Below are 14,923 nucleotides of genomic sequence, written 5' to 3'. Positions count from 1 at the left end.
TTACCGAGCCCTGTTTAATGTCATGCTGATGTTACTGTTCTGGATCTGGACATCAAGCAAAAGTTCTTCCCCTTGAACCACATCGAGAGGGTTTTCAAAGACAAATGCAGCTTGTTTCCAATGAGAGGTTTCGCCAGATGTATCTAGGCTAATGTCCTCATCAAGATAAAGATGGTACCAAAAAGACACAGCCGTCACGTGCCCTGACTTACAGACACGCACCTGCAGATAAGGATTAAAACAAGGTTTTAAATTCAAGGCAGGTTAATAGAATGTGTATTTCAGAGAGCAGTGCATTTGCTTGCTACAATAAGGCCACTTTTCTCGTTTCTACACCGGAATCGAATTTTAAAAATCATTAAATTGGCCAGCGTCGTTGAATACGGGAGGTCCTAGGTCTTCCACGTTACTATTTGCAGACCAGTACTCACCAGCATGTGATATATTTATTTATATAGCACCAACAGGTTCCGTAGCGCGGTTAAAATCAGTGGGATAATTTAAAGGGCTCTGTAGGTGAGCGTCAGAAGTTTAAATTTGATTCTGGAGGGTATGGGGAGCCGATTGGGACAGTGGAGCTGCAGATGAGGGATGGTGACGGAGAAAAAATAATCTAGCTGCAGTGTTGGGGATGGATTGGAGCGGTGAAAGGCGGGAGAGGGGGAGACCGGTTAGTAGGGAGTTGCAATAGTCCAGAGAGGGAGCGGCTTAATATTTTTTTTTGTTTCTTTTGTGAGGAATGGGCAGATTCAGGAGATGTTTTTCAGGTGAAGGCAGCAGGATCTGGTGAGGGACGGGATGTGAAGGATGAAGAAGAGAGCAGAGTCAAGTGCGATACCAAGGCAGTGAAACTAGGATGGATAGTCTTGTTAACAGTAAGAGATATGTCAGGGATTATGGATAGTGCAGATGGCGGGATTACCATAAACTCAGTCTTGGAGATGTTGAGCTTTAGGTAATGGAAGCCGTCCATAATGCAACTCCTGAAAGACGGTGAGCCGAGTTAGAAGAGAGGGGGGAAAGGTCAGGAGAGGAAATATAGATATATGCATATGAAAGCTGAACGGTCACATTCAGGTTAACTACATTTATTTTAATTTCTTAAAAACCACTCACACAGCATTTTTTTTTTTTTTTCAGTAAAGAGACACTCCAGCCATCATATGCACATAAAAGCCAAAACACCCACTTGCAAATATATGGGGGGGGGTCTGCATAATCCCCACATATACATTAGCTACTTCGAATGCAGAAGATGTGTCCGGCCAGACATCTCTTTCCACGTGATATCTATCACCAGTCAGCTCCAGGACCAGCACTTCAATGCATTCGTTGTTAAATTGGCTGCCTTTGACAATACAGTGTTCCTTTAACCCCTTCGTGACAAAGGCTGATTTTACTTTTTGTACCCTTCGTGACAATGGCCTTTTTAACATTTCTGCGCTGCTCGTGTTTAGCTGTAATTTTCTTCTTTCCCGTTTACTGAGCCCACACACATTAGATATTGTTTTTTTTCAGGACAAGAAGGGCTTTCTTTAGATGACATTGTTTTGATTGTATCTTATTATTTACTACTAAAAAAAGTATAAAATATGGTGAAAAACTTAGAAAAAAAATGACTGTTTCTAACTTTTAGTTGAAAAATCTTTTACTCATCTATAAAAGGTAATGAAAAAACCTGCTAAATAGATTCTACTATTTGTCCTGAGTTTAGAAATACCCAATGTTTTTATGTTTTTTTGCTTTTTTCTACCCATTATGGGGCAATAAGTACAGGTAGCGTTTTGCTATTTCAAAGCCATTTTTTCCAAATCTGGTAATTCTTCCCCCCATGTGCCATTTCGGGTATCTTTGAACCCGGCCAATGCAATTTACCCCATCAAGTCATATATTTTTGAAAACTAGACACCCCAGGGTATTTCAAATGCTAGTATTTTAACTCTTTCCATGCACCATATCTACCACCAGTCTTTGTCAAACTTTGTGGTAGTCATTTTTTTGCATTTGTTTTGCCACACACATTTTACTTCAGGTATGAATTAAAATGTTCTTGTTTATGTCACTATCACAAAACACCCCAATATGTGTTCAGCAACATCTCCTGAGCGCAGTGATACCCCACATGAATGATTTTGCCTGGCTGTTTGGGGGCAAAAGGGCCACATTTGGGGCATGCGCATTTTTCAATGTTGAACTTTGGCATTTGGGGATCCACTGCCCATGCCCTATTTGGTACATCTTTGAGCCGGGCCATTTCAGTGTGCCCAACAAAACCATATATTTTTGAAAACTAGACACCCCAGGGTATTTTAAATGCTGGTATTTTAACTCTTTGCATGCACACATTTTACCACCAGCATTGTTTCAAAGTTTGCAGTAGTATTTTTGTGTGTGTATTTTTCCCACACACACCTACTTTATGTATGAATTTACAGCTCCTGGTATATGCCGCTGTCACACGACACCCCAATATGTGTTCAGCAACATCTCCTGAGTACAGTGATACCCCACATGCATGAATTTGTCATTTTTGGGGGGAACTAAAAGGCCACATTTGGTACGTGTGCATTTTTCTAATTGGAAATTAGATGTGTGGCCATCCTTCCCCCGGTGTTAATTGGGACCTTGTTGAACCTGGCCAATTCAATTTACCCCATCAAATCATACCTTTTTTAAAAGTAGACACCCCACGGGCATTTAATATGCCAGTATTTTAACTCTTTCCATGCGAGAATTGTTTTAAGCTAATATGCTAATTTTAGGACTTGCTCACAAAAATATATTTTTTATATATATTTTATATTTTGTTGCCTTTTTTAAAAAAAATTTTTAAACTTTTTTTTCAACTTGGAGGTTCCCCTGATAGTGACATCAGTGGGAAATGATTTTTACATTTTACTGTTTTTTTACAATTTTTTTCTAATTATTAATTTTATTTTATTTTTTAATTTTTTTTTTACTAATCACAATGTGATTAGAAAGCTGGGCTCCATTGACTTGCATGGTGAATGCAGTACCTGTATTCAACCTGCAAGTGGAGCCAGAGTTCTCTAGATGGTCTGGAGACCGTCTAGCGAGCTTTTAAAACTTGCTTGTTTCTCTTGCAGGGCGGCGGCCATCTTCCTTGATGGCGAAGATCACCGGCAGCTGCGGCTGTGACCGCTCTCCGGAGCGGTCACAGCCCACCGAAAGGTAAGTGTTTGGTGTCGCTCCTGATCGAGGCATTCCAGTGACACCATTTAAGTTTAGGAGGCGATCGTTGATCGCCTCCTAAACGCTTTTAAAACGGGCGTCCGCTGCCATACAAAGTATGGCGGATGTTGACGCCCCGTGGAGGGGCCAGAGATGGCCCCTTCGTGCCGATCGCGGCGTTGCTGAATGCCTCGAGGTCGAGGCATTCAGCAACGCTTTTTGGGTGCAGAAAGCGAAAGTAGATCGCTTTCTGCACCCGTTTAAAGACGTGCCGGTCCTGGCACGTCAATTGTCGTAAAGCACATGCTTTTCCGTGTCGTGCCAGGACCGGCAATTGTCGTTAAGGGGTTAAGGGGCTATTTTTTTTATTAATTTTTTTTTTTTTACATTGTGGATGCATGTGACAAATTCAGTGAAAATAGTAGGCACTAAAACAAAGCTACAAATGTTGAGTAAGATGTTTTAGACAATTTCCATCTGCTTTGAAGCCCTTTTTCTAGGAAGACAGTAGTAGTAGTAGTAGGATGCAACGTATTATATACGCACACGGGAAGGTGGAGAATATTTAACCATGCTAATTTACAAGTTGGGGTTATATACAATTCATTGACTACTTGCCTAAACTTTCTGCCAGCCTTACCTTAATTTCAGTATTGGAGTTGTAATTGGAATAAGGATTCATCAGATCCAATTTATGTAGGTCTACTGGCTCACTTAAAGGAGTACAGGGAAGAGCAGATAGATTCAGAAATACATGAACGGGGACCTTTGGGATGAGATTAAAGAGAGATTAAAAACACTGACCATTCTGTTTCATTTACATGTACTGCAATCATATACATAAACTCAAAGAAATAAAGAATACTGCAACAAATATATATAATCTGACAATATACAAGTGATTTATAAAGATACCAGGAGCACAACAAACTAGAAGGCTGTGATTGCATCACTGTATACCTAGATGAGTTATTTTCTGTAAAAATGAATAAATCTGTGACCAAAAAGTAACTCGACCATATGATGATACCTATTTGTAGGGCACTTGTGCCAAAAACATATCCAAAATTTAACTACTTTACAGGAGATAAAGTATCCCATCCAGAATATACATGAATAAAGGATGGCAATTTGGTATTATACAGAATTACGATGCAAGAGCGATTTCATCGGTTATATTTATAAACTGCCGGTGCCATTTCACTTAATACACTCATTGGATAGTTTGTGAATTTTTAGCAGAAGATATAGAAACAGAATAACTGCATGAGTATTCTGGGAGATCACGGTTAAAGGCATGCTATTGGAGAATTTTAATAAGTGGAGAATAGCTGTTTACCTTGAACCGATTAATGGAAGGTGCTATGAGAAAGCCAAGTGTAGGATCTGTGCCTTGCACAGCACTCTCTCGTGTTAAAGCATGTGATTCTATAAGCAAGCCACGCATTATGATCCACTGAGGAAATATCTTGCCTCCAGACTGCAACAAACACCTAGAACAGGAGTAAACACATCAGACATTGAGGATACTAAAATAATGGAAATGTCATTTGTATCAGAATGATATATGTAATAATTCAAATTTAGATATAAAAAACAAAAAAACAACTTTGTTCGGCCTGGAACCGAGGGCACGGGTTTGGTATTTGGGTTTTTCGCGGCATTTTCAAACTTATGACTCGTAATGGGGCTGTCCACAGTGCTTATATACTATATGACCAAAAGTATGTGGACACCACTCCTAATTACTGAATTTAGGTGTTTCAGCCACATTAATTGAAAAAAGGTGTATGAAATCAAGCACATAGGCAGCCATCTCCATAAACAAACACTAGCAGTAGAATAGGCCATACTAAAGAGCTCAGTGTAAATTTGGCACTGTCATAGTATACCACCTTTGCCAGTTTGCGGAATCTCAGTAGACCATGCACACTCATGAAGTGGGGCTACTGAGGGCTGAGTGTTGTTTATATATATATATATAATTTATTTTTTTTTTAAAAGCCTGTCCTTTTTCACATGTATGAGCAAGTATGCATGATTGAGGGAACGAATGAGTATCTGTGAATGAATGAGCATATGAACGAGCGAATGAGAGTGTGTGTGATAGCATGGATGCTTAAGTGTGGGGGGGGGGCGATGGTGTGACATAGGAGTGTGATTTACAGGCTCCCTATCATGCACAGGTTCTAGCATGTACTGGCTGCCTGGGCATGATAGGAGTGTTATTGCTGTTAGCAATTATATATATTATATAATATTGATTTTTTTCTCCAAATTTTTGGACAGAAAAAAAAAACAACAATATTAATACATGATAGGAGGAGTGCGACTGCTGTTAATTATATATCTATATATAAATATAGTTATTGCTTTTTTTAGTCCAATTTTGGTGTGTTACTTTTAATAAAAGTGTAGTTAATTATTATTTTCAGTTTCGGTCAAGTGAATCCTGAATTTTCATTTCGGTGCATCCCTACTCACTACAGAGCTCCAAACTGCCTCTGAAAACACCATCAGCAAAAGCCTTATGCTGTAGCTGAGCAGCATTCTAAGGGGTATGAGACTGTGTGCGGTGTGGGTCTTTGAAATTTTGCTGTTGGAGCATTCTAAAGAATTCCTCGTGTCATATGAATTTGTCCCCACCTCCCCAGCTATTTCCCATGCAAAATATGTATTCAGGGAGATGCACAAGAACAAATAGTCAACTACCTAGCTATAGCAGCTTTTTCCATCACCTCTTGTCTCATTAGACCACAGATATCAACAACATCAAGAATGATAAGGCTCCACAGCTTGTCTGAGTTGGGTCTCTGTAAAACGTCACCATCTGCATCTAACTGGCTCGACCAAAACACCAGGTTGTCCTTAGCAAGTCCATTGGTTTCTGAAAGTTTCTCCAGTGCTACACGATGCTGTGGCTTCTCAACAGAACTGTAGGACTTGACATGTCCAAGCTGTGCAGCAATCAGGGGCAAAATGGAAAATCCTTCAGAAACATCCAGAATGTATAGTGGGTCATTTGCAGCAGAGGAAGCGCTTCTATCCCAAGTAAAGCCGTTCTCTTTGGGTAATAATGAGGAGACAACCTTTTCCATTGCAGCCTTGAAGTTCTCATGATAAAGAACGTTGTTCAGTAAGGCAATTTCACCGGATTCCAAGACGCACCGCTCCCGTGCCACATCCTGGAGACTGGTGGTATGTAGGCTGGCTAGCGCATCACACAGCTCATTCTCATTTTCCAGGACCATGTTCTCAGACTGGTCACTGCTACCAGCACCACCTGCAAGCTCTCCATCTTTGTAAACTCTGGCAAGATCACATTGCAAATAGCAATCTGGACAGGAAATAGCTACTTCTATAATCTCTCCAGGTCTGACAATGTAACCACCATCTGTAGAAAGGAATCAGAAACAAAGATATACAAATATAACACAGGAGCTTTTTATTACAAAAGTCATATTCCGTAAAATGCTACGCATTTGTATTTCCATTTACAACTATTATCCATTACGGAGATGGTAAACTGATTATTCTTGAGTCTTAACATCAATCTCAGAAAAAATACCAGATTCTTTCTATAATCAGTTTAAATAAATCTTGCTTTTGCCTCAGATTGACACTGAAAGCAGCCAATAGCCACTTACTTGGAACATTTTGCACAGGGAAAACAGCTTGTTCCCAGCAGGTTTCCTCACTAGGTCTAGTGGACAAGCTGTTTTCACTGTCTAGATGTAGCACAAACCAAGTTATAAAGCAATCGAGCTGGCCTTCTTCAAGAACAGGAACAGATACACTGCAAGACTTCCCAGCAACAATACTTTCCAAGTCCTAGCCAGGGAAAAAAACAAGTCACAATTTTTCCATTAATTCCATTGGAACTGGTCATTATCCATCAACATGGCAAGCAGCGAGTGAAATTATACCAGTGTACAAAGTAAAATTATGTTAGATGGTCGTTAGCCTCGTAATAGACTAAGTATGTAAGTGTAGGGATCTCTTCTGATTCTGTACCCGTATGTCTTCCATGTCCTCATGTTATTGTTAATTGTAATGTTATTAGTAATTCTGTATGCTCCCTTACTGTAATAGTGCTATGGAATCTGCTCACTGTAGATAGAATATGAGAAACATTCGTACATTTGTACAACATCACAGAGCATAAACGCGGCATGATATATGTATAGCAATAGAGGACACAAGTTATTAAACAAACGCATAAGATAAATCAACAAGTTTAGGGGAACCTGAATTTCCAGCAGATACCAGTATACAGTGCTGCAATTCAAAAGTACACAAGGGATCCATAGGCCTAGAAACAATACTCCCCCCATACCTTTTTACCGGCTACTAAGAGAATCAGGCTGCCAACAGGGTGGTGTACATGACTTCTATATTTCTACAAGTTATTACTACAAAGTTCACCTCAGCAGAATATGTTCATTACAGAACATCACATTTTATGCATCAACCTCACTTTGCAGTTATATTAATAGTGACATATTAAGGGGGTTTAAGAAGCAAGATTAGTATTTCTGAGAGCAGGCTCTTCATGTTTACCTGCAGACTGTTGAAATCTACAGTAAGTGCTTGGAAGGGCTGACTGAGACTTTTATAACCTCCAGGAACTCTGCTCATTTTCTCTGTGTCGTACGGCTCAGTTACATCATCAGATCTATGGTTGCCAGGAACAGGACTCCAGAACTGCAATTCTTCTCCTAGTTTCACACCAGCCACTTCTTTCACACCCACTCTAGAGAACAATGAGTGAAAACATGCCGTATCAAAGCTTTATACGAGTTATCGCTTTCATCACCCTTTCCTAATCAAGCTTTCCTTTACACGCTAGAATTTGGATTAGGACAGTCTAATACGAATATCTAAGTATATTCTGTCACTAAAAAATTCAACAGAAACAATTCCTACATACTGTGTTAAACACACTATATTGGAACAATTAGCCATTTGTTATAAAATATTTCAATTTTCAGAGCTGCTTAGTGAGCAACAAGTTAAGAAGACAGAATGCATGATAAGAAACAGAAAGAAAACACACGTGCAAATCTTAACACAGCATATGGATATTTTTTACGTTATGATTAAATATCACAATAAAATGGTTATTTTCTTGATTCGGAAAAAATACTTTATTTTACATGCTTCATGTTCAAACATGGGATGATAAAATCAACCTGTGCCTACCTGTGATGTCTGCGTATTTCCTGACACTCTACTGCCATGCCGTAAATCACAGCACCTGCAGGTATAACCCGTCCATACCCATCACCACATGCTTCTTCTTTAGGCTGGAACAGACATATACTAAATATCACGTAACACCATAAATATTTAATAACTATCATGTTGGAACAGGGCACAACTTATTGAACAGGGGAACCATTGACTTTTACCAACCTTTGGCTTTAAAAGCAAGTGCTTCCAAGCATGAATAAGAGTCTCAACTATGCCTTCTCCAAATAAGCCAGCATCTAAAGTCTCCGTGACCACCAAAGAAACTCTGAAAAAAATAAATATTGTAAATGGAAACCTATTTAAATTTCTTCTAGCAAGAAGAAATAAGCAGATTGGGATGACATTGCTTTATACTGAATTCTCTATTCACAAACATCTATACGAGCAGTCAGTAAGCTAATTTTAAAAGTAGAAATACACTGCATCAACAAAAACACAAGGGACGGCAACTAGGGGATACAGGCTGGCTAATGCACAGTTTGTGTTTCACTACCAAACGTATGTGATGGAGCGGGTATAATACAAGAATAATGCCCTGAACAATATACTCAGAAGGCTTAGTCTGCATGGTGGTGGTGATGAATCTGGTCAGCTAGATGCTATGGTATTATTTTGAATAAATAAGCAGTTAAGGGGAAATTATTTTTAAATTATTTGAACGGTATAAAAGAAGGTACATATAATACAGATATGTCTTATCCTCTACCAACAGAGGTCTACAGGTCTACTCTACCTGTTACCATATTTAGCACATTTTCACATTCACCACTTTCTTAGGCAAAGTGCCAACTGTCCCACAATTAGTTTCCATAGCGATGAACCCAGAACTCCATTGTAAAAATACGACTCAATTACGTTGAATCGTCTCAGTTGGATCTGTGGCAATTGTTCTTTTTGCTACATACTTTTCAGGGATGTTTTGGGGGATTTGTATATCGTAGGACTTCATGTGGAGAAGCTTGATCCCATCTTCCATTTGATTGGCTGCCACCACCTCACAAGCAAGTTCATACATGGTCTTTGAGAGCTCACAGCCATAAACACGCAGGGCCCCGGCCTTTTTAGCAAACATGCTGGGGAAAAGAAAATAAAAGATGAAATAATTGCTCCAAAATGCAATTATGACTGCTCTACGGTAAATAAATAATAAAAATATACCTCAGGATGCCTGTTCCAGTCCCGATATCAAGAACTGTTTTGCACCCAGCCTGGACGGCTTTCTCGACGGCTTTCCGATACATTAGATTCCTCTTGGTATCATTGAGCATGACAAAATGCCACCGTTCGACCAGCCAGTTTGCAACACGGTAGAAGTTTTCTTTGGCGTCCAAAGAACGTGGGTTCAACTTCACAGCTTTGTAGAAATAACCTGCTGCTTCATCTCGGAAGCCCAGTCTGATTGTACAAAAACATAGAACTACTTATGTTACTGATAATGAATAGCAAACAATACAGGTAACAAGTATAATATTAAGTACAGAATACCATGGGGCTTGATACCGCCTTGAATATGAAACTATTTTGTAACAGAAATTAATCGTTGCTGCCCAGGACAAATTAAAAGGGATAGTTTTGTCCTAGGGAGTTATTCCAAAGAATAAAGCATATTACACTACTGAGAAATTACTTTAATATGTTTGTTGGTTTTTTTTAAATAACTCCACGGGACATTAAACTATCCTTTTTAAATTATTGAAAAGGCATACATCTTACCTTAGGGAGAAGTTGCAGTTCCCCATCTCCTTCATGTTCCAACGATCCCCATGATTGACTGATTTCTTGAAGTAGCCTAGTTGCAGGAAAGCGCTCTCATTGATTTTAATGCAATTGTTAGACCCCCTGTCATTCTCTGCGCCAGCACTGCAGCTGACTGGCAATAAACATATTACATCAGGAGATGTGTTCAACTGAACGCATCTCCTGCACAGAAAATAGAAGAAAGGATCCCCCATGGATTTGCAGGGAAGCAATACTCAGCTTTCATATGCATTGAAGTGCATATGATGACTGGAGTTCCCTTTAAGTGTTTAAAACATCTATACAATCTGACCGATGAAAGGTCTTTGTATTGCAATCAGTAAAATGCCCAAATTAGATACATTATGCTGTAGTGTGTAGCAACACAATTTACAGGCGCCACCTGACATTGTCTTCACATTTGATAAGGACACTAAAAATGTAATGTGTCCGATTTTTTGTGGTGGTTTATTTTAAGATGTTTAACCCCTTCGAGACAAAGGCTGATTTTACTTTTTGTACCCTTTGTGACAATGGCCTTTTTAACATTTCTGCGCTGCTTGTGTTTAGCTGTAATTTTCTTCTTTCCCGTTTACTGAACCCACACACATTAGATATTGTTTTTTTCAGGACAAGAAGGGCTTTCTTTAGATGACATTGTTTTGATTGTATCATATTATTTACTATTAAAAAAATTATAAAATATGGTGAAAAATTTAGAAAAAAATGACTGTTTCTAACTTTTAGTTGAAAAATCTTTTACTCATCTATAAAAGGTAATGAAAAAACCTGCTAAATAGATTCTACTATTTGTCCTGAGTTTAGAAATACCCAATGTTTTTATGTTTTTTTGCTTTTTTCTACCCATTATGGGGCAATAAGTACAGGTAGCGTTTTGCTATTTCAAAGCCATTTTTTCCAAATCTGGTAATTCTTCCCCCCATGTGCCATTTCGGGTATCTTTGAACCCGGCCAATGCAATTTACCCCATCAAGTCATATATTTTTGAAAACTAGACAGCCCAGGGTATTCCAAATGCTAGTATTTTAACTCTTTCCATGCACCATATCTACCACCAGTCTTTGTCAAACTTTATGGTAGTCATTTTTTTGCATTTGTTTTGTCATACACATTTTACTTCAGGTATGAATTAAAATGTTCTAGTTTATGTCACTATCACAAAACACCCCAATATGTGTTCAGCAACATCTCCTGAGCGCAGCGATACCCCACATGAATGATTTTGCCTGGCTGTTTGGGGGCAAAAGGGCCACATTTGGGGCATGCGCATTTGTCAATGTTGAACTTTGGCATTTGGGGGATCCACTGCCCATGCCCTATTTGGTACATCTTTGAGCCAGGCCATTTCAGTGTGCCCAACAAAACCATATATCTTTCAAAACTAGACACCACAGGGTATTTTAAATGCTGGTATTTTAACTCTTTGCATGCACATATTTTACGACCAGCATTTTTTCAAAGTTTGCAGTAATATTTTTGTGTGTGTATTTTTCCCACACACACCTACTTTATGTATGAATTTACAGCTCCTGGTATATGCCGCTGTCACACGACACCCCATAATGTGTTCAGCAACATCTCCTGAGTGCAGTGATACCCCACATGCATGGGTGTGTCATTTTTGGGGGGAACTAAAAGGCCACATTTGGTACGTGTGCATTTTTCTAATTGGAAATTAGATGTGTGGCCATCCTTCCCCCCGTGTTAATTGGGACGTTGTTGAACCTGGCCCATTCAATTTACCCCATCAAATCATACATTTTTTAAAAGTAGACACCCCACGGGCATTTAATATGCCAGTATTTTAACTCTTTCCATGCGAGAATTGTTTTAAGCTAATATGCTAATTTTAGGACTTGCTCACAAAAATATATTTTTTATATATATATATATTTTTTTTTTATTTTTTAAAAAAAAAAATTTAACATTTTTTTTCAACTTGGAGGTTCCCCTGATAGTGACATCAGTGGGAAATGATTTTTACATTTTACTGTTTTTTTACTATTTTTTTCTAATTATTATTAATTTTATTTTTTAATTTATTTTTACTAATCACACTGTGATTAGAAAGCTGGGCTCCATTGACTTGCATGGTGAATGCAGTACCTGTATTCAACCTGCAAGTGGAGCCAAAGTTCTCTAGATGGTCTGGACTATCTAGCGAACTTTTAAAATTTGTGGTTCCTGTTACAGGACGGCGGCCATCTTCCTTGATGGCGAAGATTGCCGGCAGCTGCGGCTGTGACCGCTCTCCGGAGCGGTCACAGCCCATCAAAAGGTTAGTGTTTGGTGTCGCTGGATGCCTCCTGATCGAGGCATTCCAGCGACACCATTTAAGTTTAGGAGGCGATCGTCGATCGCCTCCTAAACGCTTTTAAAACGGGCGTCCGCCGCCATACAAAGTATGGCGGATGTTGACGCCCCGTGGAGGGGCCAGAGATGGCCCCTTCGTGCCGATCGCGGCGTTGCTGAATGCCTCGAGGTCGAGGCATTCAGCAACGCTTTTTGGGTGCAGAAAGCGATAGTAGATCGCTTTCTGCACCCGTTTAAAGACGTGCCGGTCCTGGCACGTCAATTGTCGTAAAGCACATGCTTTTCCGTGCCGTGCCAGGACCGGCAATTGTCATTAAGGGGTTAAACATGTTTAAATGTTGAAAAAGAGCATTGTAGTTATTGACACTTAAAGATCACACAATGCAGCAGACCGAACTTCCGCAAAAAGGCAGAGCCTAAAGACACACCCTCTCCCCAGATTGGAGGAACGGGGAGAGGGTGTGCCAAGAAGCTCCGCCCTTCCCCCCCCCAAAATTCAGAGAGCCCAGAATCATAGAGAGATTCACTGAGAAAGAGAAGCGTTTCTGCACCTCTCCTTCTCTGCAAATCCATCCGTATTGAGTGAGTGCGACTGAAAGTGTGAGAGAGTGAATGAGGGTAAAGGACAAAGAGTTTCCGAATTTAAACATTGCCTGAACCAAAAGGGCAGGAAGCAAAATTTGTTGTCGGAAAACGAATGGACCAAAAACCAAACGAAAAATGCGTCCGGATTGGCTTTGGGCCATTTGCACAAGTCTAATAGATATTAGTTTCTTTTCTTGGTCAAATCGAATGACAAGCACTGCCTACTAATGAATTACGCCAATAAAAGAGTTATTTTTTTTCTCCATTGTCATACACCTTAGCATTTCTGTTTTTGAGCAGTTATAAAACATTTTACAAACATTTAAGCTGTTAAATGAGCAGCCAGAAGAAGAAGCAGGGAAACACGGAGTATTATTACAAATAAATATCAAATAATGTGTTTAAAAAAAATGAATGTTTAGTCAGTTTATTTTTCTATTCTATTGACAAACATCAATTTATTTTTCAAACCAATCACAGAGCCTCCGCAATGAAGGTGGCCAGGGAAACTAAACGTATCTTCATACAGAAAATATAGCATTATTGTATATATTTACACATTGTTTTTAGAAGAAGAAGAAGAAGAAACACAAGCATGATGACCTATTTCTCACCGGAACAGTTGCTCCCCCATACTGTTGCAAATGACATCATCAGTAGGAAAAAGCTCTAAGGCCTGCTCATAGCAACTAAACAGATCTTCACTCCGGTTAATAGCATACAGCTCTTCAGCCCATTTCAAGAGTGTGTACTGAAACGTCTCCTACAAAACAAAACAGAAAAGTCTATCATTTACTAAGAATGCCAATGTTTTAAATACTGTTGCACAGTTACTGATATTCCTAGAATTAGTTAACACATCTGCAAGAGGAGGCATAAAGCAGCCAAGGTTTTACAGCATATCTCCTAAGCTCCTTATTCAAGTACTTCAGATGGTGGGGACAGCCCACCTTTGGTATGCAATGCCGATACGGACTGTGTGACCCCTGAGACTAGGCCCCTTCACCCTGATACTGGGGGCAAATACCCTGATGCTCTGGGTAAAGCACCAAGAGTTCCCTGTAATGCCTATAAGGTCCCATTGCTCTAGTAAGGATCGTATACAACGTACAGAACAAAATGTATACTAAGTAGGGTTTGCTATGGCGGAGACATGCACCTTGAAGTCATCCCTGAGCTCAGGAGCGAGGCTGAGCACCAGCAGGAAGTGGGCATATGCTGTCCCGTAATCCTGTTCCTCCAGACAGTGCTGGGCACTCTGCACACTCTTGGAGATCAGCGCCCTCCTTCCAGCCGCCTGCCCGGCCTTTCTCCCTTTCCTGGAGTTTCTGCTGCTCCCCTCACTCATCTTATCAGCCCTTACGTAGCTGAATGGCAGCAACTTATATTATAGTTCAGTACCACTGAACACCGAAAGAACCCAGTCAAACACGCACGTCACGGACCAGAGTGCTTAACGCACGCGGCACAAACAGCTTGACGCTTGTCTCTATTACAGTAGCCATATTGGCGGAGACATTTGCAATAGAATCTCCATAAGCCGTGAGCTCCAGGCAAATACCCATGGTGGACTCTGCGCCTTGCGCTGGGCTGGGCTGTCTCTAATGTTTAGAACTTTCTGTTACGTAGGAACGTGATGTCAGTGCGTGTCTGGATGCTGACAGGCTTGGTGGGGTTAAGCGAGGGAACCGGTGAGGGGCAGTCATGAGTGTGGAGAGAGAAAGTTAACGTGATGATAGGGCGTTAAATGTCACGAAGAAAGTATCGTGCATTCGGCATACATGCGACCAATGCTATGGAAATGCTTGCCTGTGTTATACTA

General features: G+C 40.0%; 1 protein-coding gene across 1 annotated transcript; it reads right to left on the bottom strand.

Moving 5' to 3' along the window:
- Positions 1-14,449, bottom strand: LOC149287400 (protein arginine N-methyltransferase 9-like). Its single transcript, XM_089492901.1, has 12 exons — positions 14,261-14,449; positions 13,716-13,864; positions 9,604-9,840; positions 9,351-9,518; positions 8,608-8,710; positions 8,395-8,498; positions 7,753-7,945; positions 6,840-7,023; positions 5,905-6,586; positions 4,532-4,685; positions 3,833-3,958; positions 1-222 (listed from the first exon to the last, which is right to left on the bottom strand). Exons 1-12 carry the CDS (start codon positions 14,447-14,449, stop codon positions 1-3), a joined length of 2,511 nt encoding a protein of 836 aa, XP_089349027.1.
- Positions 14,450-14,923: the final 474 nt, after the last annotated feature.

Source organism: Sceloporus occidentalis, unplaced genomic scaffold (genome assembly GCF_023333645.1).
Source record: "Sceloporus occidentalis isolate IW3139 unplaced genomic scaffold, rSceOcc1.0.p SCAF_61, whole genome shotgun sequence".
NCBI lineage: Eukaryota > Metazoa > Chordata > Lepidosauria > Squamata > Phrynosomatidae > Sceloporus > Sceloporus occidentalis.
The sequence above is the reverse complement of the archived record's forward strand: the minus strand, read 5'-3'. Positions and strand labels throughout refer to the sequence as shown.

Coding starts and splice junctions, on each gene's coding strand:
- LOC149287400 (XM_089492901.1), bottom strand. CDS start 14,449: ATGAGTGAGGGGAGCAGCAGAAACTCCAGGAAAGGGAGAAAGGCCGGG. Junction 9,519..9,603: donor ACTGGAACAGGCATCCTGAG/GTATATTTTTAT, acceptor TCTTTTCCCCAG/CATGTTTGCTAAAAAGGCCG. Junction 223..3,832: donor ACTCCAATACTGAAATTAAG/GTAAGGCTGGCA, acceptor CCTTATCTGCAG/GTGCGTGTCTGTAAGTCAGG.